The 26654-nt window shown below is 39.3% G+C and overlaps 2 protein-coding genes across 3 annotated transcripts; both read left to right on the plus strand.

Moving 5' to 3' along the window:
• Positions 1-202: 202 nt before the first annotated feature.
• Positions 203-7938, plus strand: slc2a11l (solute carrier family 2 member 11, like; the record flags this gene model as incomplete). Its single annotated transcript, XM_084047168.1, has 12 exons — positions 203-226; positions 793-891; positions 1122-1282; positions 1467-1591; positions 1811-1940; positions 2378-2526; positions 3217-3404; positions 4813-4923; positions 5162-5263; positions 5406-5481; positions 5864-5991; positions 7723-7938. The coding sequence occupies 12 exons, from the start codon at positions 203-205 to the stop codon at positions 7936-7938; spliced, it is 1509 nt and encodes a 502-aa protein (XP_083903294.1).
• A 4954-nt stretch (positions 7939-12892) lies between these two features.
• Positions 12893-25637, plus strand: nt5c2l1 (5'-nucleotidase, cytosolic II, like 1). 2 transcript variants are annotated; one of them, XM_084047934.1, is made up of 17 exons: positions 12893-13383; positions 15609-15682; positions 16106-16223; positions 18213-18308; positions 18964-19055; positions 19206-19263; positions 19393-19486; positions 19612-19665; positions 19773-19856; positions 21573-21608; positions 22294-22401; positions 22542-22608; positions 22870-23040; positions 23169-23220; positions 23309-23369; positions 24488-24664; positions 24767-25637. In XM_084047934.1, exons 1-17 carry the CDS (start codon positions 13280-13282, stop codon positions 24803-24805), a joined length of 1485 nt encoding a protein of 494 aa, XP_083904060.1. In that variant the 5' UTR covers positions 12893-13279; the 3' UTR covers positions 24806-25637. The 2 variants fall into 2 exon arrangements, with proteins under 2 accessions (XP_083904060.1, XP_083904061.1); XM_084047935.1 differs by lacking the exon at positions 15609-15682 and having other exon boundaries at positions 13265-13383.
• Positions 25638-26654: the final 1017 nt, after the last annotated feature.

A 26654-nucleotide genomic window follows, 5' to 3' on the forward strand; every position in this document is an offset into this window, starting at 1 on the left:
ATCCACTCTGACTTACTAGCTTAGAGTTAATAATAAATCATTTAAAAGGTGGGTAAATGGCGTTTACTCTACTACACCCCTGCTTGGGCCTTGAGACGAAGTAAATAATTTCAGTACAGAGTTATATTTCAACCAAACTAGTTAGACATTTGAAGTATTTTGGCCAGACCTGAGTCAGGACGAACATCACCACACTATAGCAATGTCACATTCCCTGGCACTTCTGGTAAGACATCATTTAAATGATTAATTAATGGAGGTACTGTTATTCTTATTAGTGATTAATGAGTGATCAGAGTGTCTATGATTATCTCCTAGAATTTGAAACGTGTGTTTTCTAGGTCTATGAAACGTAAGAAACATGCCCAGTAGCATTTAGAAATGTAATGGAAATATGATAATTGGCATGTTTTGAATAATCCAATATTTATTTTGGGCGTTGCTAAAGCTATGTACCTTCAGCCAGGGGAATAATAATCCAAGTAAGAGCTGTAACTAGCTAAAGCAATACCGGGGACATTAAAAACGACCATTTAACTTTGAACACTGATCAGTGATCGCTATTAAAAACAATAATGATAATAATTGCCGATGGCTTAAACTGTGTGTACAGTTTAGGTCAGAATTACACGGTTTCATAAAATTATTTCTGCTTACTTTAAAATCCCAACCATGTCCTACTTGCCCAAGTCAACAATTATCTGAGCTGCTAATAAGTAAACGGAAGAACCCATTTGTGTGAGATAAAATGTGATTATATTTATTTTTGGCACTTATGGTAACTTTTCACAGTTACAGTGCCCTGTTGTAATTGCTGCCATTTTCATCTCTGGCATCGGAGGCACATTCCAGTATGGTTTTCATATATCTGTTATGACTTCACCTTCATCTGTAAGTATATCCAGTCAAACGTTAGTTAAAAGTTAAAACACCAAACATTTGGATTACTTGGTTCATAAAACTAGAGTAGTTTGTGACACACATTTAAGTAACAAGCTATGCTGCATCTATGACCCTATAACTTAAAGGAGTAGTTCACCCAAAAAATGCCTCATGAAGTAATTTTTTGGGTGAACCACTCCTTTTAAAATGAAAGTGTAATAGCAAGACTTCTTTTGTAGTTTGTAAAGGAGCTGGTGAACATAACATGCCTGCAGCGATATGGGCTTGCCTTAGAGCAGTGGCATATCTCTATCATTTGGTCCTTCCTTGTCTCAATCTTCTGCATTGGGGGACTAGTGGGGTCCATGTGTGCTGGTCCACTGTCAGCAAACTATGGCAGGTGAGTACATTTAGCGCATGCAGTGTATTTCTTTGAAGGACTATGGTACGGTCTTAAAATGACTATACTTTAAGGGAAACTTGCGAATTATCTTTTGGTTATTAGCCTACTTTCTATACATTTAGAAAAGGATGTTTTGCCTCTCATCACCAGTTTGTCCTTTACACACCTTTGCACCTGCCAGAAAGCAATGCCTGTTGCTGAACAATCTTGTGGCCATTAGCGGAGCTGTTTTGATGCTGCTGAGCAAAGCAGCCACGTCCTTTGAGATGATCATGGCTGGTCGCTTCGTCTGTGGCATCAATGCAGGTAGACCCAAGAGAAAACGCATTACTCCTTACGTTGTCCTTTTATGTCCTCATGGATGGCTGCTCCATCACTCCTAGGCCCGGCCTCCTTTACAGACAATCAATTTCCATTTAAACATGTGGCTATTATATTGCTTAGTCTCCGTAGGTCATTAGTCAAACGGTTATTGATTATGGATGGATCCCATAATGTATGACACCCCCCTGTGGTCTCCCCTAGGAGTGAGTCTGACTGTTCACAGCTTGTACCTGGTGGAATGCGCCCCCAAGAGGCTGCGAGGTATGGTGGGTGTCAGCATTGCTACCTTTGTCTCCACGGGGAAGTTCTGTGGACAGCTGTTAGGGATCAGGTGAGGCACCCGGCGTCATAGATACCGTTGAGTGTCTTTTAATGAGTCAGGTGGCATTGGGTTCAAGTGTCAGCTGACATGTGACCCTAGAAGAATATGTGATGGATTCAGTCCCATTTGAAATATGATCTTTTTATTTTACTTAATGTTTTTTCTTCTTCTTTAAAACAGTTAGCTGATGTTGTCTCCCACAAATAGGAACATTTTCATCATCATACCACAAAGCCTACATTATTTGGTAAAGCATCGTTGAAAGTAAATGGTAAAGTCAACAAAATAATCTAAAACTAGATTTAGAGCTGCAAAATTCCTGAACGACACCCAAGAAAGTGTGTGTGTGTTTATAGGTAGCCATGTTGTAGCACTGAGACAGCACACCTGTTCTATGATGATAGAGATGATAATAAGTGATGATGATGATGATGGTGTTCTTGCAGTGAGCTGCTGGGGACACAGGACAGGTGGCCATGGCTGCTTGGTTTCAGTGGTTTCACCGCTGTGCTCCAGCTCCTCACCCTGCCATTCCTGCCAGAGTCCCCAAAATACCTGCTGCTGGGCAGGGGAGACCGCCAGGGTTGTGAGAAAGGTTTGACCTGTTTGTAAAGAGAACTTTCATGACACTTTCATGTCAAGGCGCCCGAAATTGACATCGCCGGACACCACTTTGAGAACCACTTACGTAGACAGACATACATAAACACAGTTTGATTCAAACTGGAGAGTCCACTATGCCCAGAAATGCAGTGGTGTAAAGTAACTAAGTACAATACATTACATACATTACCCTAACCCATTAAGTACAATTTTGAGGTACTTTTACTTCAATGCAGTATTTCCAATTTTCAATACTTGTACTTCTACTCCATTACATCTCAGAGGCAAATATTGTACTTTTTACTCCACTATACACTTATTTGAAAACTTTAGTTACTTTGTAGATTTTGATTATTATTACAAAACATACATTAACCACTTCAGCTCACAATGCGTCGCATCCCGAGCCTATTTTCAAAAGATTTATAGACATTTGAAAATGTGTGAAATAGGACATTCTGTATAATGAGTACTTTCACTTTTGGTGCTTAAAGTACATTTTGATACCAATACTTTTGTACTTCTACTCAAGTAAATTTTGAATTCCGGACTTTCACTTGTAACGGAGTACTTCTACATTGCAGTATTGATACTTTTACTTCAGTAAAAAAGAATTGAGTACTTTTTCCACCACTACGGAACTGCACCATGTTATTTTTGGTACCCCCCCCCCCTCCCCCAGCTATTAGGAGGCTATGGGGCAACAAGGACTACAGTGTGGAGGTGGAGGAGATGTTTGAGGAGCATGTGGCGTTGCAGGGGGTTCGCAACCACACGGTGATGGAGCTGATCTGCAACCCATCCATGCGCTGGCAGCTGCTTACCATCCTGGTTACCTTCACCACACTTCAGCTCTGTGGCATCAATGCTGTGAGTATTTGGGAACACATCTGCAAAGAAATAGGCTCTATGCACAGCAGCCATTTTGGAGAAAAATTGGGCCTCTTCTGACTTCCTTCACAGGTGTTACCAATGATTCTAATGAAGGCTCTGTTCCATTCTGGTCGAACAGAGTCAGGGTGCTGATATTGTGCATGTTGGCTCACTAGAAATACTAGTGGGTCTCAAAGTGTGGTCCAGGGACCCTCATGGTTCCTTGAGAGGGTGTAACTCTGAGAGTGTACAAATGGACCCCCAAAGTGATATGTATTTTGTGCCAGGGACCCCCATACAAGATTTGTAAAATATTACCAGCATTGCGACGTGTTGTGAGCTTGCAGATCGGCTATTTTCAAATCGCTTACATAGGGTTAAAATGGTTAAACTGATTTCAATGCTATATTAAAGGGGCTACACCATGAATTTCATTTTTTTTTAGGTTTTTAGTATTTTTTGGGCTCCCCAGTGTCTCTTGTACCCAAAAAAATATATTTTTTTAACATTCAGTCATTCATGCTCATTTCATGGATTTCCTGAATGGGCGTGTCTGAACAGGCCATTTCAGAATGGCTGTGCAAGTGATGTCACTTGCACTGATTTTGCATTGACGATGGCCAGACAGAATTGCTCAGTAGCTCCCCCCTGCCCAATAGGACGTTTTGGTATTGCAGCTGAAAAAGCTTGGAATGAGAGACAGTCAGATTGTGAGAAAAAATATCTGGATGTTTTTTAGGCTTACAACCTGTTTAAAACGTATTAGGGGGCAATATTTATATATAATATATTTTTTTTTAATTCATGGTGTAGCCCCTTTAACTAATTTTCCTGGGGACCCCCTGGAACCCGTTCAAGGACCCCTAGGGGTCCCCGGACCCCACTTTGAGAACCACTGCTGTAAGTGGCACACCACGCCAGGCCTGGATGGGATTCATTATGAAATAGTAACTTGGTTATTAATTTGCATGCACTTTTGATTCAATTCATTGAGAGCCTTAATGCCTTAATCCTCAGTATTAATGGAATGGAATGTACGGGGATAATGGAGTAATTTATGATGTATGTTCAATGCTTAATCAACCCACTACACTTATTAAATTAAGAATTAATAATATTATAGAGAGACATTAAAGCCCCTTGACCAAAAGAGCTGCTCACAAAACTATTCACTATTCACTACCATTTTAGGCTATAGATGGTATGATAACAAAAACAAAAGAATTGTTAAGTCTTCAAGGGAAATGGACCAGTGTTTTCAGGGGGTGTGGTGGTTGCAGTTGCATCAGTGTAATTAAAGAACATTTCGTGTGATGCGATGTGATGTTGTGTAATATCATATAATGTAATATGTCATAACTATGTAACTATGTCATATAACTTGTCTACTGAATGTCCTCTTCAGGTGTACTTTTATTCATTTGAGGTGTTCCGTGCTGCTGGAATTCAAACTCACCAGCTGCGTTATGCTGCTTTAGGAATGGGGCTATGTGAGCTCTCTACCTCTATAGCCTGTGTAAGTCCCATTTCTATGACATTCTCATAACACTTTATCAAGGAATAACTGTAAAACACCAACATTTGGAGTTTAATCTATGGTGAATTATATTCTCCAAAGTAAATAAATGATGAACCTACATACTAATATATGCTAACAGCACCCCCATGTGGTTCACTGGCTTCATTATCCATTAACATTTTCGGTGACTCTGTATCAACTTTTAGTACTGGTTACATTTCTCTTGGCCTTGCAGTTCATAGTTATTGAGAGCACTGGGAAAAAGGTACTCCTTTTCAGGGGTTACATAGGCATGGCTACCACCCTGGGCCTCCTCACCATCACTCTCTACCTGCAGGTAAGCCACCACCACACCTCATAATCTGCATTGATACAGTTACAGCCTGCTAAAGTAACTGACATTGTCATTGTGACAGAGAAAAAATGTTCTCTTACCATCCATGCGCTATGAAAACGGTGCATGTCAATGTTTACTTCAGGGTCAGGTCACCTGGATGCCATACTGTAGCCTGGCTCTCATCTTCATCTTTATCTTCTTCTTCTCCAGTGGACCTGGTACGTGAGTGACCTACAGATCACTACATAATGTGAAACGTTTCCTGTTTTCAACTAAAATAACCAATAGATGCTATCTTATTGTAGTTTATTTTGGTTTATCAACCACTCAAGCCCAACATATGTATATACTTTGTTGTATGACGAATAGTGAACATAGCTGATTTACACGCATACAATGCGATCATATGACACATTGTGAGCTTGTAGATCATCTTTTTTTGTGTCTATTTGGGGGATGTTTTTTATTTAAAAGAAAAACGTTTTGACATTTGGGGGATTTTGGGGGGGGGGGGGGGGATATTTTGAAAATGTTAGAAAATTTAGAACACATTTATAAAATCTTCACCTATTGACATAACTTTTTCTCTTGGCTCTTAAGCTGGGGTGACAGCCCCGCTTCCAGGGGAAATCTTCACCCAGTCCTTCAAATCAGCAGGATACACCACTGGCTGCGCCCTGAACTGGACTGGTCTGTTTCTGTTGGGGATGCTCTTCCCTCTGATAGTGGTGAGAACATTGTATCTCTTGCCAGATCTTGTCAGGCATATCTTGCCAAATCTTGTCAGGCATGTCAGGCATGTTTTCGCTCTGTCTGTCCGACCTGTCCTTGTGTGTCTGTCCGTCCATCTGTCTGTGAGCAGCTAATCTCCGGCACCGTTGGACAGATCGGTGTGAAACGGTCGCCATTTTGCAGTCACTGTGACAACCGTTATAAATAAGGAAGCACTGTATCAATAATATGATAAAGCACACCACCCTTGAGTGTAATATTGCGATTGCCGATTATACAACAGTTGCCATCAAAATCAAATATATCAAAATATATTCATATTGCGGGACATTTCTCTCTCAACATAACAACCTTTCTGCGAGAGTTATCGCTATCCTGGGGTCCGTCTGTTATATTCAGCCACCGTGAGCCACGTTAGACAACTTTTCTAAGACTGGACAGTGACACAGAAACAAAACGTAACTGTTAGCTCCTCCTCCTTGTATTGACGATATTCTATAGAAATTAAAACATTTTTAATGCCAGATTTAACTACTACAGCTGCAAACTTCCCATGTAAACTGCTAGCCTAGCCAGTATAGCCACTAGCCGGCTCTGCGAGACTCTGTCTGATGAACACAACAGATGTTTATATTTTGATGGTGTGCTGTGATGCTCGTTTGAGCACAGCTTATATGTGTTCGGGAATGTTGTTGAAGGTTATGTTATTTCGTCAGCTGACACCCAAGCCCATACAACATTTATTTGATATCTCCGACATCTGATCTCAGCAGTTTTGCTTCCAAGTTGGAAATGTGTACATTTTAACTCCAACGTCTGAACACTTGCTATTGAACGACAGACAAGTTAGAGATGGAAGATAATGTACACAGTCTACACACCACTGTCATGACGAGTACTTGCTGCTTGCTAGACAAGAAGCGTAGAACTACACAGTCTGACGTTGCTGCGCGTCAAACTGGTCAGACTGGACGTCGAAAGTGGGCAGAGTTAACTGTGATTCTTAACTCTGACATCACTAAGCCCCTTCCCTATAGTCATCTCTGTAGTCATCTATAGTCATCTATACTACAGTCATCTCTATAGTCATCTCTCGTCCAATAAAAATATTTTTTTCCTGGATTCCTTGGATCCTCACTCTCCATATAGGCCCCGGCCAAGGAGCACACTTTTCTAGAGTATTATTATTTTAAAAACATGAAAATAGTGACAATAGCTGTTATACACAAGCTCATAACATGGCACAACGTGACAGGTTGTGACACTCTTGTATGATGAAGAAGGGCATTCATTTATGAAAGAAAAGTTGAAATATGGACATGCAAGGTTTCTGCCTGACAGCAACGATATGGAGAATCTACATTGACTTAAAAAAAGATAAAAAGGGCTGCTGATGGCCTTGTGTTTAAGACGCAAACCACGTATAGACTAGTGACTTGCACGTTCAATTCCCAAGCCCAATGACTTTTGCTGCGTGTCACTCCCAGACTCTCTCTGTTTCCTGTCACTCTCCACTGTACTATCCAAATAAAGGCAGAAAAGCTCCAAAAGATATATATGTATATTTAAAAACAAGCTAAAGACATCTTGGATTATAATACTAAACTATAATCAGGTCACAATCAACTGAATTCATCAAGTAAAACTGAAAGAAGTGTCATTACACACACTGTGCTACTTATGCTCCCTTTGTTATATTTATTCCCTATATCTGCCTTGTTTTTCAGGAGCACCTGGACTACTTTTGCTTCCTCATATTCCTGTGTTTCTGCTTCCTCTCTGGGTTATTTGTGTGGTTCAATGTTCCAGAGACCAAGAATCGGACTGCCCTGGAGATCGCTGTAGAATTCCAAAAGATGCACCCAAAAACTGAATCGTTGCGAAGAAGAAAATTCAATCTGCCGACAGCCAATGAAACACAGATATGTCAGACCCGACTCTGATTCTACTCACAGTAGGGCTGAATCCATAGAATCACACAGGCTATAATGTGTGCAGTATGCACTACAACATTGGTTCTTAACCTTTTCTGGATCAGGTTCGCACTTGAAAATCTCAAAAGCCCTCGTGGCCCACCCATCTGATCCCACTTAACATGGCTGCCGTGTTAAGTGACCAGATGGATGGGGCACGTGCATTTTCAGAGAATGTTTATTTTAATGATCAATCAATTGATTGTGTTCCGGCTTGGATCAATGGAACTGACGTAGCATACGTTAAGTTCCTATATAGCAGTATCACAGTGAAACCTTTTTTTTAAATGTTACATTATCATTCAAAGCCAATTATTTGGGGCCCCTCCTCCCGGCCCACATTTTGAGAACCACTGTGTACGACAACCTGCTTGTATTGTACAATCTGTATTGTACCTGCACAGAAAATATAATGTAAACCGGATATAATGTACCCTGTGTGGAGTCATATTATTGCTGATCATTTCTCACAATAATTACATAATGATTATTTTTGCCACAGAATATATAGTCACCTTCACTATTATTGACTCCCTTGATAATTATGCAGAAAAGGGACTGTGGGAGGGGAGGGGGGCGCACATGATGGGACATACTGCAATTACTATTTTTTTTATCTAGCCTACTTTATTAATTATTCAATGGTATCCACCAAAAAACATGTATCAAGTTATGTTTCTCTATATGCTATATTTATTATTTGATGTCTTATGTTGAAATATGATTATTCTGTTTGAGTTATGGTGGAGTTGCATGTTTTCATTAATCAATGATTTTTCAATTGTGTTCCACATGAAACATGAAGTTAAAGCACTAAGAAAACTGTGATAAGGTAAGGAGCATGGTGACTCATAGTGTTAAGATGCTTTCTACATATTCCCAAGATTCCCTTGTGTTCAAATCCCACCAAGGGTGGCCTACTCTTTACTGCAAAGCATGTTTTGAAGACTTACATCCATGATAACAGTTAACATACAAGGAAAGGTGTAATGAGGTAAGGGGCGTGGTGGCTCACTGTGTTAAGACGATCTCTGCATGTTTCCAAAGTCCTGGGTTCAAATCCCGCTTTCTCCTGTTGTTTTGAAGACTAAGGGCACGGTCACTGCACTTTTATTTTACCTATGGGGCGGAATCTGCCAATGCTTTGTCAATCCAAATGCGTGGATTCATGGTCTTGCGCATCTTTCTTGCGAATCCACGCATTTACATTGACAAAGCATTGGCAGATTCTGCCCCATAGGTAAAATAAAAGTGCGGTGTGACCGTGCCCTAACATACTAACACTGAATGAAAGAAAAAGGTCAAATACCACAATGTAGAAATACTACAGAGTCTGGTATTCAAAATGTATTACGTACAAGTACAAAAGTATTGGCATCAAAATATACTTAAAGTACCAACAAGAAAAGTACTAGTCTTCCATTCCAGCGTGGCTCAAGAAATAAGGTCAGGGGTTTATAAACCGAAGGTTCTAGGTTCAAAACTCAAAAACAACTCGATGAACAACCAAAACAAATGAAAAGTGGTGTATTTAAAAAATACATCCACTGATGACAAGGGTTCATTATGACACAACTGAGGTTATTGTTTAAAAACATTATTTGGACAAATCTGATTTACTCTTTCATTAACAGCAAACAGAGATGTTTAGCCTATCAGTGACATTAAAAATCATTTTTTATCTTTTAGTTTTAGTCAACCATAACAAGATTTATTTAATCAAGTACATCTGCTTTGCAATTTTTCAAACAGTGTGGCATTATGGCCACAGCTTCACCTTGATTTGCTGAATTAAGTTTAATTGAGAAAATACCACTGTACACTCATGAAATGCAACATACCAAATCAATTATCAATTATAGGCTGAGCCCCATACTTGTGAACTGCAATCTGTTTCCTTTTGAGCTATTCTAATGACCCAGATTCATTAAACTGCACCCAACCACTTCCATGTCATGTTATTTATGGCAACAAACACCAGCTAATTAATTGAAAAAAAAAAACAGATAACTGTGCTGTGAACAATTTAGGCAACAGGTACAAAGTATTTTGACATTGTATGATTTTATTTACAACAGTATGCTGAATGACTTATGACTGAAGTGTTGCATGACTTAATTTATTATGACATAGTGTAGTATGACTTTTTTATATGCTATTCGCATTTCAATGTAGAAACTTGACTAAAAGAAACAATCTAGACTCCTTTTTACATCAACCCCTCCAAGGAACAGGCCATGTGATGTAGCCTAGTTGGCTGGATTGTACTTCACAGACACCATAATATTGACCAGGATACTGACACCAGGATACTGACACCAGTATACTGACTCCAGGATATATTATATATTATATAATATATATTATATCATTGACATTCACTAGTTGAGGCAAGGTGATGTGAAGTCTGTCTACCCACAGTATAAACGTTTGTAAATGTTTAATATGTGTAGATTTGAGAATAAAATGACATCATAATGTATGTTATGTATTTTAAATATTTCAAATACAAGAGTTGAAAGTATCTTGATACAAATTACTAAAACGTTTTTGAAATGTGTATTTCAAACCCATGTATTGAAAACACATGTATTTAAAATACTGCCCATCTCTGTGTATTTAGATATAATCAAACTATCTGCATTGGTGACATAGATGTGAGTAGTGCTTAACTTATACTCTGACTTATAACAGTGTTGCAGACAATAGCAGATCTACAGGCTCATAACTATAGGTCAAAGTATAAATCAGGCTTCATTGTCCGAGTGACCAGACTGAGACACATCTTTCTTTAGAAATGAATTTCAAACCCACCTAGGAATGTGGTTCAAATCTAATTAGAAACAATCTGTTTCCGTGTTGTTTTTTTTGTTGGTCAGACTTGATAAAACCAATGTGATTCCAATCTGGATAGACCAAAAATCTGATTTGGGCTGCCAGTGTGAACATAGCCTTTGACTGTGGGCATGAGTTGCATGTCAATGCTGTTCAGTCTTTTCCTCCCCTGACCATACTGCTCAATGAATTTTGACAAACTGCCAAACTTGTTTGAGTTTATTAGTAGCTTGCAGTAAGTCATTCTCAAGGTGCATGGTGTCAATTTAGACTTCCGCTCTCTGATGAATTCCCAACCATTGTTTTCTGGTTGTGCTTTTTATACTGTATATGTTAAGTCTTTTTGGATCATTTATATGCATTATCAAAGTTGAGATTTGTTTCTTCTTATCAGACAATCCCTGGCTCTCATATGGTGATGAATGACAAGGGGATTTTACAGGCATGACACACCTCATTTTTATAACCCCAGTAAAACAAGAAGTAATGCTAGAGTCTACCACAATATTGACCACAATAAACTAAATATGTGTTGATCTTATATAGGATAAACTTAAGGGATGACAATCATTTTGAACCTATGTTTTTTGACAAACATCTTTCCGACATTTAAAAAGTAGATTATGTCCAATAGATTTGTTAGATGATAATTACTGTATACGGTATATTACCCTATCAAGGGTGCTAAGCAACAGTAGTCAGACAAGGTTGTGCTGAGTGTTGCCATGGCAGGGTTGTTCATAGAGCAGGTTCTCAAGGTTATCAGGATGGTCTGGCCTTTGGCAAACAGACACTGGGGGTGAACCTCAGGCTTTCTCAACAGAACACAGTCACAAGGGAACAGGATGGAATGGAACTGTTTGACATTCCATTTGCAATAGCTAAAAGTCTACAAACTCTATGAAATAGGAAATAGGCAAGGCCTACTTGTGCTATACAAATAAAACTGGCTTGCCTTTTAGGGCCTACTTACCAAATACAAGTCACTTTTAACTTTGTGTTTTTTCTAGCCTAACTACACTGAGATTCTGTATAAGTTCAGTGCTGTTGTTATTGTATTTAAATGTCTTGATGAATTGAATTCATAGGACCACAATGGAAACGAAACTTTTTGTGTTATCCTTTTAGCATCATTGTATAATGTACCACTGCACTATTTACTTAATAAAGTATTCAATCAATCAGTCAATCAAAAGCTGTGAATTCACTTGGACTAATAACCGGATGTTAAACATGTGGTTCTCAAACTGTATGTCAAGGACCCCCAAATTATTATGTATTTGAAAATAGATCTACAAGCTAACAGCCACAACTGTGATGCGTCGTTTAGACGGCTATTTTCAAATAGCCAATGTATAGGGTTAAAGTGGTTAAACTGATTTAGATGCTAGGCCTATTTATTAGCACATTTTACCCTGGACCCTACTTTGAGAACCACTGGTTAAAGGCGGAGTATCTCACTTTGTTCCATTGTGTATGTGCCTTGTTTGTCTGCACGGGGTATTTTCCCACATACTGATTTTATAAATAACTTTGTCATTGGTGCGTAGGCGGAGACCCCATACGTAGGCCTACGCGCGCCTCTCCGCAGTGCATGTGTGTGTGTGCGCCTCTGATAACACAATCTGATGTTCAAAGACAATTTCGAGTTGGACGTTTGTGTGACACAAACAGCCAAGAGCGGGCTGATGCGCGTCTCACAAAAGCCCATTTACATCACTGAGCAGTGGTGTAAAGTAACTAAGTACGTTTACTCAAGTACTGTATTTAAGTACAATTTGAGTTTTTGTTTTGTTTTTACTTTACTGGAGTATTTACAATTTTCTGTACTTTTACTTCTACTCCACTACATCTCAGAGGCAAATATTGTAGCCTACCTACGTTTACTCCACTACAATTATTTGAAAACTTTTACTTAGTTACTTACTTTGTACAGTTGTAGATTATCCTCTTCAGCCCTTTGAAAATAGCCGATCTACAAGCTCACAATGCCCCAGGACATTGTGAGCTTGTAGATCTGCTATTTTCAAAAGATTTGTATACATTTTGTACATTTGAAAGCTTGTGAAATGGGACATTCTACACAATGAGTAGGCTACTTTTAACTTTTGTACTTTATTAAAGTATAATTTGATAGCAATACTTTTGTGCTTTTACTCGGGTACATTTTTAATTTCGGACTTTTCTATACAGAGTATTTCTACATCGCAGTATTGATACTTTTACTTAAGTAAAACATCTGAGTACTTTTTCCACCACTGCAAACAGCTGATGCGCGTCTCACAAAAGCCCCATTTACATCACTGAGCAAAGAATAGGGGAGGGTTTTCAGTCACGAAACCAATGGGGAAACCTTTAGGTATAGGCTACACATCATGAGTAAATGTGTCAAGATGTCAACCTATAACTGACGCAGAAGTGGAGAGTCGCTGCTGAAGTGACAGCCAGTCGATATCAGACTCACACAGCGACGGTCATGGATGAAAACACTCGGATACAACAAGATCGCCTCAAGATGGACACAGATGAGGATGAGAACCTCGACCCTTATAACCCCACGAAGAAAGACCATCACCAAAAGTGAGTAAATGTAACACACAGTGAATATTAGAGCAGCTTTAGACGCCACCCTTTAGTTTGGCTGAGTTAAAGGGAACTCAATAAACACAAGATAAGGTTTACCCAGTCAGGTTGTCAAATGAATGACTAACACAGAGTGTATACAATCATAGTAGGCTACAATTGTAGGTACTGATCTTTATTACAAAACAGGTTGGAAGAGCAATAGATAGAATGGATTAATAATACAATATAGCAGGGTACATATACTGATCACAGGGACCCTGGGCAATACAGTGAACCTGTTGTTATAACTTCTAAAAACACAAAACCCAGTTGGCTCTATGAATACCCTTTCAGTGATCATAAACTGAACCTCACGTGGGAAGCAGCCAGACACAAAATACAATAAATCAAAAACACAAAAGTAGAAAACCATAACTTAAAACTAAGGGACAATGCTACATAAATATACCATGCTGTCATGTCATAAAAGTAGTCTAAACTTTGATAGTCCTGACTGCAATGTAATGCTGTGTAGTGTTCACAGCATTTATGCATTGGTTGTTTTGTGGTCGTACTGTTTTTGTTGGTTGATTTGTGTGCGTGTGTGTGTGTGTGTGTGTGTGTGTGTGTGCGTGTGTGTGTGTGTGTGTGTGTGTGTGTGTGTGTGTGTGCGTGTGCGTGTGCGTGTGCGTGTGTGCGTGCCTGCCTGCCTGCCTGCCTGCCTGCCTGCCTGCCTGCCTGCCTGCCTGCGTGTGCGTGCGTGTGTGTGTGTGTGTCATAAACAAGAGCATGTTGCTTGTTTGTGTGTGGTTGTTTAAGAACTTACATGGAGACCTTGCAACTTGCCACAGCCACACAAACTGTTATGACAAGAGCACATTTAGCTAAATGTATAGTTTATGTATGATGATTAGCTATTATCTTTTCTCTACAAGGTCTTACGTATATATTCCAAGTGTGGTTTTCATGAATAGGTTTGACAGAGATCCCACACGAAATTAGACAAGACACCTAATAGTATATAGTGTCTAACATTGTACACCAGCAGCCAGTTACAAATGCTCAGGAAAATCACATCTAAAGGTGGTCAGCTCATGAAGCACCTTAAACCAGTGGTTCTCAAAGTGGGGCCCAGGGACCCCCAGGGGTCCTTGAAGGAGTTCCAGGGGGTCCCCTGCTAAATTTGTTAATAAAGCATCACAATCAGTTAAATCACTTTAACCCTATTTTATACTATAGAAAATAGCCACAATGCTACTCGCGGTGCAATGCGTTGTGAGCTTGTAGATATACATTTTTGAAACATTTCGACTTGTCTTAATAATTTTTGATACATTAAAAAAAAATAATTAACACAAATCTTCTCTTATGGGAGTCCCTTGAATATAATATTTTCAGATGGGGGTCCTCAGCCAAACACACATTAATTTGAGGGGTCCTTGACATGAAGAAGTTTGAGCACTGCCTCAAACCATCTGCATCATTCTGTTCTCCTTCCCCTCTTCTGCCAGAATGAGCTCACGTGAGGCATCCCCATCAGTGCGCAAAAGTATAATTATAGCCTACAAAACAAGAGCCCATCGGTAAATTATTAACAGCAACCCAATATGTATGAAGTGCTCCTGGGTTGAGCTTAGGGCCATGCAGACTGAAAGGCAGATAGGGCAACTCTCCCATGCAGGGTGTCACTGATAATACACAGCAGCACTGAGCAACGGACAGGAAACCCCTTTGAATAAATTACCTTCAAACCACTCTTAAACCCTCTTTTCATTGCTTAGTAAAACAGACCTGAGCTACAACTGTATTTGGAACGCTTGTTTTCCATCTACACCAAATGTCTGCGCCAAAAATAGTGGAGTCAGGGGACCCTCAGGGGCCCCTGAAGGTGTTTCAGGCGGTCCCCAGCAAAATGATTAATTGTTAAGAACCAAATGGACTCAAAGGATAATCAGGTGGCCCTACACATACAGTATTAGCCTATCTGTCAATACAGTGCTTTTGGGAAATCAATACCATTCTAACCAAATCTAAACAAATAATCAAGTTACAAATGCAACCCAAACATGGGAACAACACAAACGGGGTCCAGCACGGGTCTGGTCTCCTCCTTTTACCCCTCTACATCAAATCTCTTAGCCTTACGAGCTTGTAGATTTTCTTCTGGTGATTTATATATAGATACTGATGGAGCAGAAGCTGTGTGGAGACCTCAACTGCCCTGTTCTGTCTGATTACAGGGTATTTGTCAACAGGAGCTTGTCTCTGGAACACATCAAATGTTATGGCTTTGATATGGACTACACTTTGGCAAGTATGTAAAACCAACACTGTAGTGCAAAAGAACAACGGTCTTGTACAACAGTGGTTCTCAAAGTGGGGTCCGGGAACTCCCCAGGGGTCATTTAAAATAGCCGGTGTTTAAGCTCAAGACGCATCGTGACGCGTGGTGACCTTTTTTTTCAGATGGGGGTCCCCCCAAATATAAATTTGGGGGGTCCTTGACATGAAAAAAGTTTGAGAACTGTTGTACAACACTGCCAAAGTTGTGGGTTTAATTTCTATTTTACTTAGTGTGTGTGTGTGTGTGTGTGTGTGTGTGTGTGTGTGTGTGTGTGTGTGTGTGTGTGTGTGTGTGTGTGTGTGTGTGTGTGTGTGTGTGTGTGTGTGTGTGTGTGTGTGTGTGTGTGTGTGTGTGTGTGTGAGTGTGTGTGTGTGTGTGTGTGTGTGTGTGTAGTGTACAAGTCTCCTGACTATGAGAGCCTTGGCTTTGAGCTGATAAGAGACAGGGTGGTGTCCATCGGCTATCCACACGAGCTGCTGCGGTACACATATGATTACACTTTCCCCACACGGTGAGTTCTCTTTTCAACCAATTAACCAATTAAGACCGGGAAAAGCATCTGTGTAATTTTTAGATTTTTTTGGCTATTAAAAAAATAGCAGATATACAAGCTCATAGCATGGCACCGAGTGCCGCACTATGAACTTGTAGATCTGCTATTTTTGAAAAATCTTTGAATATGTATATTTTTTAAAGCATTTGTAACTCAAATCTTATTGCTTCTGGGGATTCTACAAATGTCTTCTAAGTTCTAAATCCTAACATTTCTTTTTTTTTAAACGTATGTTGCTATTATATCAGTGGTGCTCAAACCTTTTCATGTCAAGGACCACCGAAAATGATATGTATTTGGCCGCGGACCCCCATCTGAAAATATTTTGTTCCAGGGATTTATTTATTTAAAAAAAAAAATAGCAGACGCACAAGCTCGCTGTGAGCTTATATATCTGTTATTTTTGAGAACCACTGTTATAAATCCTATGAGTTTTCAGAAAAACGTTTCTATTTATATAGCTATAATCTAAAATGACACCAATGCTTTCCCGGTTTTAATGGGTTGATTTAAACTCTTCTGGTATCATACTGTATAACACTCAGGGTCCCCACGGTCATGAAATTCCTGGAAATATTTTGAAATAAAAAATAAAAAAATCCAGTACTGGAAAAGGTTTGAAATTGATCGAACATCATCAAAGGTCCTGGAATTTATCAAGGGTCCTGGAAAAATATTTGGCTATGCATTGTTTTTGGCTATTGATTTTGTTAAAACAAAACATTTTCATAAACATGAATAATATTACACGAAATATGTAACATAAGTAGTTTTTCGCCGAACGGGCTGTGTGACGGCAGCCTAATGTATGTCTCAAACTTTATTTTTGCTACACTGCCTATCTTTGGGCATTCTACATAGGAGTAAGAGACACATTATTGCGCCGAATGATTGTTATATAGGCCTGGAAATTGGGCTAAATATTCTGGAAAGGTTTTGGAAAAGTTTTGGAAATTCATTGCTAAAAATGTGTGGGGACCCTGAACACTGTTAAATACTTTCAGTATATTCAGCATATCGTCGCTGTCGGGTGGAAACCTTGTTCAGAACCGTTTCAGGAAATGGAAAAAAGATTAACCTGTGTTCCAATGAATCCATTGTAGTTATTTAGTCACAAGCTCTCGTTAATACATTTAATTGGCTAAATATTTATAAAAACCCACAGACACACTTTTTACACAAACTTTTACTTACAATTTATTTTTTAAAATAGCAACATATAGGCGATCAACAAGCTCCCAACACGATTGGACGCGTTGTGAGCTTGTAGATCAGCTATTTTCGCTACTTGTCCACAACTGTCCACGACTCTTGTACGACAAAGAAAAAGAAAACCCATAAAAAGTTGAAGGTTTCTGCCCAACAGCAATGATATCATATAACGTGTAACTACGACAACTAACAGCTCATGATGAGATTGCATCATGTTATCCAACCAGTTTCTTTCCCAGAGTTAAGGCCACTTGCTGTACTATTTTGAGTGTCTGTGGCCCAGGGGAGACCATTTTGGAAAGGCATCACATATTCTATCATTCTATCCGTCCAAACTAATGACGCGCAGTAACATTTCTCCCAATGGACTTGGGTTAGAGCCAGGCCAATATTGGTCTGGATATTGGCCATTATTTGACATTTTTGACAACATCTGTATTGGCAATTATGCAGCCGATGTTTACCGATTTTATAGGGGAAAGAAATGGTTTCTAAAATAGCAGAGCTACAAGCTCACAATGTGACGAGTTGTGAAGTATAGTGACGTGATATTGATATTCACTCTAAGTATATTGATATTCACTCTAAGTATATTGATTGTCACTCTAAGTATACTTTGAGTGACGTGAATCATCAAAATGCAAACATAACAAACCTTCTTTAGAATGAATGTTAATAAATAACAAGAAAAAGAAAAAACATTGAAACACTTTTCAATTTCTTTTCATCTTTCAGTGGTCTAGTGTTTGACAACATGTATGGGAATCTCCTGAAGGTTGACTCAAATGGAAATATTCTGCTCTGCAGTCATGGCTTCCGCTTCCTCAACAGGTAAAGGAAAACTCAAAGGGCATATAATAAAAAAGATTGGCTGTTTTTTTCTGTGAGCCGAGATCCAGGGGCGTCATTTCAGACAAAAACAAAAAAAATAGCCCTCCACTCCGTTGAACCAGAGGTGGGGGGGCGCAGGCTTCCTACGTACGTCCCAACCTTGTGGAATGTTCCCTCAGGAGGGATGTTCCCTTGAGGGAATTTCATGACATTTGGCACAAACATCTACTTGAACTCAAGGATGAACTGATTAGAAGTAGGTGGTCAGAGGTCAAAGGTCAATGTCATTGTGACCTAAAAAAACTAGTTCATTAAATTCCTTCAAAGTCTCATTCACTATACTATATGACTCTGAACAGATACGGATGTAAATAGCTACTGGTACTGCAGTTTTTTTTTTCATACTGTACAGGAGAGAATATTGATTGACTGATAGATTGATTGATTGGTTTTATACTTTATTAACAGTTTGCAAACAGTAGGCTACAACAAGTACAATTACACAAGCAATGCTAAAAGGATAACACAAAAACACCTTGATTGCTTGTTTCCATTGTGGTCCTGGGTATTCAATTCAAGTAAACATGGGCTTGTTCGCTGGTACCAGTATCTGTAATATTACCTATTAACTAAAATAATCTGCTCTTCTTTGTAGGGAGGGCATTGTGGAGTATTACCCCAACAGATTCATTCAGAGGGATGACACTGATCGCTTCTATATTCTTAACACTCTATTTAACCTCTCAGGTAGGCTACAGTATAAACCTCCACTTCTCAATGACCATATTCACACAGTGGCCATAAATTCAAGTGTTACTATAATGTAAGATAGAATTATCAGCAACATACTGAATATTTGCTGGATCACTAACCCATGCCTATGCTCGACCTCTACAGAAACGTATCTCTATGCTTGCCTTGTGGACTTCTTCACCAGATGCACCAGATATACCAAGTAAGTGGACACTTTCTGTCCTCATTTTTTAAACCTCTCCCCTCTGCTTAGTTTCCCCCCTTGGACAGTTGCAACATAGCCCACATTAGACTCAAGATTTCCTAATCTATCCTGTTAAATTTCCTCTAGTCTCCAGAAAGGTTTTCAGCATGGTGACTTGTTCATGTCCTTCAGAAGCATGTTCCAGGATGTTCGAGATGCAATGGACTATATTCATGATACAGTTAGTAAAATAAGCATGATATTCTGCAAAATGTAGATGGCAGTTGTTTCCCTTCATTGCACGACACATGTCACAAATTTGTCAGAGCAATAATATAATATCTTACATTTTTCTGTTCCTTACAGGGCATTCTGAAAGACAGAACTATCAAGAATTTGGATAAATATCTTGTTAAAGATGTGAGTGGTAAAAACATTCTAGTTTGGCTTTTATGTATTTCAGATTTTCATTTTTTTTGTGTCTAAACTTCGATACATGGATTCTGCTCTTTATTTCCTTCCTATAGCCATACATCCCTCTACTGTTGACCCGGATCAGAAAGGTGGCCAAGGTCTTCCTGACCACCAACAGTGACTATATCTACACTGAGGTAGCTTCTAACCTTCTAGTGTGTCATGACTTATTAATGGGAAATTATCATGATTTGCTCTGTATCGCCGCTGTAGGGTGGAAACCTTGTATCTCCAAAGATACTGATATTGTATTGTCGATAGATATTGTCCATAAATGACACTATTTTGAATTTGGATTGAAAATAAAATTATACTTTTTAGATGCTAACTATTATGATCATAAGACTCTAAATTACATAGTTAGAAGGCTATTGTCTGGATTTGTGGATTTGGGTCCATACCCCCCCCCCCCCCCCCCCCACACGTTACATGCAGAAAGCTAGTTTTAGCACTGGTCTCTACAGGTTGAAACCTTCAACAACTACTGCACTGCTAGCCTCACCTGGCGACATAATCGTGATGTAATAGTGCCTGTTTCTCCCCAGCTGCAAGATGCTTCTTACGCGGCATCAAGCGCAGAGACAGACGTTTAACCACATTAGACTGTTCACACCAAGTACTATTTCTAACGATAACTATGACCATATCGTTCACCATTGTCTTGTTATACAGTAGTTGTGGTGTGGAGTCTGTGCTGTGCCGTCCACTTGAGTTACACGTAGAACCATTTTGTAAACTATATCTTTAAATTTATAGTGCTTGGTGTGAGTGCTTGGCCATGCAATTTACAAGTTAGGCATTTATTAGTTGTTGTTGTTTTTTTTTCATAGCTTTGCTGTCTGTGCCAAGACCCAAACTCTCAATTTGGCACATGTCAAAAGGGTTTTGGAGCAGACCCAATTGTACATTGGTGCTATCACATCACGATTGGGGTATGGCCAAGTGTGACTAGCAGTACAACCGAGATGATAGTTTCAACCTGTAGAGGCCAGTGCAACGTAAATTTACTGCCACAGTGTAGTCCCTCTTAAAAACATCTGACTGCAATTAGGAGAGTGTTTGTACTAAGCTTTTTCTTTTGTTACTTTAGATGTAATGGTAATTTTTTCTAATCTTATTTCTTTCTTATTACCTTTTTCTTTACTTTTATGCAATGTAGCACTTTGATATTTGTGTCAAATATGAAGTGCGTTACGAATAAAATGTATTATTATTATTATTAATGGCGGTCATAGAACGTATAAGCATGCCAGGACAGTGCTTGCTTGCAAAGTGCATAATGGGAATTGTATAGGAACACAGAGAATGACCGAAATGACCGCCAGTTTTTTCTATTTTTGGGTGACACGATGTATAGTATAAAATAAGTATAAAATAGGGCTTAAGTGGTTAATAAGGGTTCATTATTACTATGAATATAATTAAAGGTAGGGTAAGTGATATTTTTGGGTATTTTTTGTTTGTTTTGTTAAAAAGGTTAAAGTACCATATTCTGATAGTAATCATTGCTACAGAGCGTTTGTTTGGTCACAGGGGTCTCTCCAGCTCCTTAGTAAAAAGAATATAGTACATTTTTAGGTAGGTGACAAAATTTAAGCCAATCAGGAGAGAGCACTGAAAATGTATTTCTGTTTAATAAAGAGGTGGAGAGACATGGAGACTCCTTTTACTGAACAAACACTCTATAGCAATGCGTAATATCAGAATATAGAGCTATTTAACACTTATTTTAACAAAAGCAAATCACTTACCCTACCTTTAACTGAAATCACCTGAAACATACATCACTATAAGCAGTAATGCATATAAAGTTGCTGTCCATTCTGACGACTTGTTTTTCATTGTTTACCAAGGCCATAATGAAATACCTTTTTGAAAGTGCTGCTAAGGTAAGGAAATATGTCTTTGGGTCCAAACATGCAAATGTAAATTAGTGCAGTATTTATTGGTCAAATTAGGAGGGCAAAACAGGGAGTGCCTCTGGCTTCGTTTGGTTCCTCCAATGAACATAATTGTCAGTGTTCACTGGTGGGAAGCTGGTATAGGGGAGGGTGTTCTCTGTCACTGCACTAGTGACTAATTGGTTGGGGGGTCTTTTCAGTGGGGAGGCGATCTGGGTGAGATAGCATGAACCTTCATGTGTGTTACTTCATGTGCCTTACGACACTGTATGTGTATTGAAGGAGGCACAGGTTTGTCTACACACCCTCCCCTTAGGCCAACAGTGGGGATTGGCATTGACAGGGACCGCAGTACACAGGTGGAATTGGCAATTATGAAATTATGAGAGGGGGGTGGGATCAATTTAAATGAAAAAGTGATATCAGTTGATAACAAGGGCAACCAAGTGTGTTGAGTTGATCTGCAAAATTCCAAACATAAAATGTACATCATTTTTCTATGTCAAGTGAAATGGCTTGACACAAGCTTTCAAATGCAACCATATATATATATATATATATATATATAACATACATATTCACAGACAGCCTCATTATAAAAGTTTTGTAATTGTGTCTGAACAAAAACAAAAAAGCTTTACTGACCCATATCTTTACTGATCCTTATATCCAGCCTGGCGGTCCAAAGAAATCATGGCGTTCCTTCTTTGACATTGTTGTGGTGGACTCTAGGAAGCCACAGTTCTTTGGAGAGGGGTCTGTGCTTAGACAAGTGGACACGGTATTAGCAAACTTATAACATATTTACATAGACTTACCAGCATATATAGTGCATACATACTGTACATGTATGCTTACATATACTCATATATAGGTAGGTAAAACAACTGATTGCTGATGTGCTTTCTACATTGGATACAGGACACCGGGAAGCTCCGCATCGGAACTTACACTGGAGATCTCCACTCAGGAACTGTATACTCTGGAGGTAAAAGAAATTGAGGGTTTAAACCTGATTTACACCTGATCTTTGCCTAAAAATAACATGCAGTGAGCTTGTAGATCTGCTATTTTTGACACACGACACCGGCGTACGACGGAGCATTAGGTAGACATTATTTTTGAAGGGGGATTCATGCATACTGTATGTGAGGTTGTTCTTGTAGTTCTACATCCATTATAAAGACAGGCACCTCATTCTTTCTGTATGGTGTTCCTTGCTTCTATATTTCTCACTATTTCTCTGCAGGCTCCTCCGATATTATGTGTGAACTGTTGAATGTGAAAGGTAAAGACATCCTCTATGTGGGAGACCACATTTTTGGGGACATCCTTAAATCCAAGAAGCGCCAAGGATGGAAGACCTTTTTGGTTGTACCAGAGCTTACCAAGGAGCTGCAAGTGTGGGAGGAGAAGAAACGTAAGAACAGATCAAGTTCATCTATTTACCACTTAAACCCCAGCATCCGTATTGTTGGGAGAACTTCGTCCCAAATATAGTCTGTTGGATGATTGGCACATGTTTTCTTTTCTCTTTTGTTTTCCTAGATTTATTTGCAGAATTGAAGAACCTTGATGCCTTCCTAGCTAAGCTTAACACGTGAGTTTTTGCACATCTGTAATACGTAATTTATAACTTGAAGTGGCACAGCTGTTAACACCCTATCTTCTGTCTCTGTCCCCTGAAGGAACGTTGACAGTGGCACTGAAGATTGTCCCAATATAAGTTCCATCAGGACACGAATGATGGTCAGCTTTGTTCCCAATAACCCAAGCTGTGTGTCTTAGACATGTTGACATACTGTACACCAGTGATTCTCAACCTGTGGGCTGGGGAACGCTTATCTTGGGACTTCTGTCCTATAGTATTGTAATGACATACTGCACACAAAACCACCAAGAGAAGGGGAGGCATCCCAGTTTGAATTGGTTATGTTCCATACAATTTACAATCTAGGCATTTAGCAGATGCTCTTATCCAGAGAGATTTGCAAAGTGCTGTGTCAAAGTCCTATCTATGAGCATTCCAGGGTAAATGATAAAGGAATTATGTGCGGTTTACAAAGATATGCATTTTAATGAACCCTGGGCCTATGAAATGTTGCTTCTCAGGGTAGTTAGACTTGTACACAGCGTGCTACACATTTATGGTAATGACTTATTTTATGAAATAATACATATTATCCAGTTTTGGAAAAAGTAATTATCTGTAATGTATTGAAAATTTACCTTGTACCTGTATATATGGCTGATGTTATTGAGTTGACAGCACAGCATATTTAGTGGGGTTACAAATAGATGTTATTTCATTTTCAGTCTTCATTTAAACCGAGACCGAGCAATTTCTAAACATGAATGCCGTAAATGAAACACAATATATTGTAGCTACAATGGGTGACTTTTTGGCCTCGTTTGAATAGAAATGTGTCAGTCTCCTCTTTTGTTGCACAGTATGGTAACTTAACCCTTTTCTTCCTTCTTCTCTGTTTACATGGTCTCTTACTTCCGTTTGCATGGTCTATTTTTGTGCACTTTCAACTATAAAAGTTACTCAGTTGGAATTACATTATTTTCAGTCAAGCAACACTTATTGAAAGTGATGTGTAATGTATGCATTATAGAAAAGTATAAATTAGCCTTAAATTACATTGCTGCTACCTTTAAACCTTAATCAGAGTTTAGTTGTTGAGTTCAGTTATGTATTGTACTTTTATCAGATGCTATAATGCAAATGAAACATGAGATGGTCCTGCTGCCCTTGAGTTGGTATGTTTTAAACATAGCTTACTTTACTTATTTTACAGTTTTTAGTTCACATGGTCACTGTTTTTATGATGTTGCTGTTTGTGTTCATGGTTGGTACCTAGGTGGTGACCCTTAAAATGGACATGTCCTATGGCCAAATGGGCAGCCTTCTGCGCAGTGGCGCCAGGCAGACACTGTTTGCCAGTCAGCTCATTCGTTATGCAGATCTCTATTCTTCCTCCTGCACCAACCTGATTCGCTACCCATTCAATTACCTGTTCACAGCCTCACCTGTCCTGGTCAGTCCCCCATTTACTTGCAGATTCAACAACACCCTGTTTTACTGGTGGTACAGCACTTAATGTTCAAGTCATGTCATTTTCATCAATCACCTCTTTCAGATGCCTCACGAGTCTACAGCGGATCCTCAAATCTGTTGATTTTCGTTCAGCACAGCAAGTTCTTCCTAAAAACTTTAAGGTTGAACATGAACATGAGGGGATTGTACAGCAGTAGGTTGTGCACTTCTGTAAGCTGTGTGTTGCACATCACACACTTGATCAACTTCGGCAGGGTCTGGGCCTGGGCGAGGGTGTCTGGTGTTCTGATGACCTGGAAGTTCTGGAACGCCCGAAACACCCAATGACCCCTCTTGTGCCAGACCTCTCTCCATTTGTCTGCGCTAACTGCAAAAGAGACTGCCACTCCAGAGTGGGGCTGTACAGCCACAGTCGCCGCCACAAGAAAAAACGATGACCCCTCAGGCACAATCCATCATCATCACAGACAGAAAGACTTTTTCCTTTTTTTTGGGGGGAAAATGTATACAGTAACAGTGTCACACAAAAGTAGCAAACATAGCCGGTCACATTGTGAGCTTGTAGATCAGCTATATTTGCTATGTGTGTCTGTGGGTTTAATAATTATTGAACCCATGAAAAGTATTAGCAAGTGCTTGTGACTAAATGATAACTACATTGGATCCATTGGAACACAGGTTCTTTTTTAATTTCCTGAAAAGTTATGGTTTTGGTTTCCACCCGAGACCCGACAGTGACTTTTTAAATTGTAGCGCTACATGCCTGGTGTTCTTCTCTGCAGCATCTTCATAAAAAGGACATGCACATATGAATCTCTTAATGTGGTAGGCTACATTGAACCTGGTCTTCTTGACATCTACAGTATGACTTCTAGATTTTGATTGAAATTTGTTTGGAAAGTTTACTATTTAGTCCCCATCCTTGAACTGATTCTATGAGACATTAAATTTGCCAGTCGTTGAAATAAAACCAAATCATATTGTTTTTATTATGACTGTCATGATGATTATGTATTTTGTATAAACAGCAAGTGCTCATAGAGACATAACTTAAGTCAAATTCAGAATTAGAATCGGGTCTGTTATTGCCGAGTTTAAGTATAATTTGCTTTGGCCTGTTGGGCAGTGACAACAGCATAACAATTATCTGTACAATAATAATGACACGTTACATGGACTGCAAGATGAGACTGCCATGGCAGAACATCCTACTATAATTCTAGTAACCGTCTTGAGTAGGTGAGTAGGTGAGTAGGTGAAGCTACCCGGTTCTCCTCAGTGGCTGGACCAATTGCTCTGATTTTGCACACAGCCATTGACCATTACCATCTGAACTTAACTGTGGAGCCCGTTTTTCAATTTCATCAAATCTCAGCTTCTTATTAGCGCTTTTGTGTCAAAGAATGTCGCCATGGTTACGGGGCTGCCCAGCTATGGGACGAACTTCCTCCCGGCTTGCCAGATCATGTGCGCATATCCCCCCACGGATGCGTCGACCGGGTATGGTCTAGTGTGATTAACAAACTTAAAGATCGATTTCGATTTTATGGATCTTCCGCATGCATATGTTATACCTGGTGGAAATACAATAAAAAAGTTTTTTTTATTCTGTAAAATATGGGAATACATTTTAAAACACATTATTCTAAATACACATCATATTTTACTATAGATAACAGATGGTCTCTTCTGAGTGAACTGAAGGCATACCTGCCAACCTCAGACCGTACGATAACAAGAGAATTTTTGACAGAGTAGATGTAATTTATCAGGCTTTACTTACATAGGATCCATTAAAAAGTTAAAAGTAGCAATAAAAGAGCCATATTTAATAATAACATTTTGCTGGGGACCCCCTGGAACGACCCCCAAGGACCCCTGGGGGGCGTAGCTATCTGCGTGAAGTGGGCGGACGCCTTTTTAGGAGACCGGAAGCAGGTTGGCGTCCGCCCACTTCATGCAGATAGCTA

This window comes from Gymnoscopelus microlampas (genome assembly GCF_963454915.1).
Source record: "Gymnoscopelus microlampas genome assembly, chromosome: 21".
Lineage (NCBI taxonomy): Eukaryota > Metazoa > Chordata > Actinopteri > Myctophiformes > Myctophidae > Gymnoscopelus > Gymnoscopelus microlampas.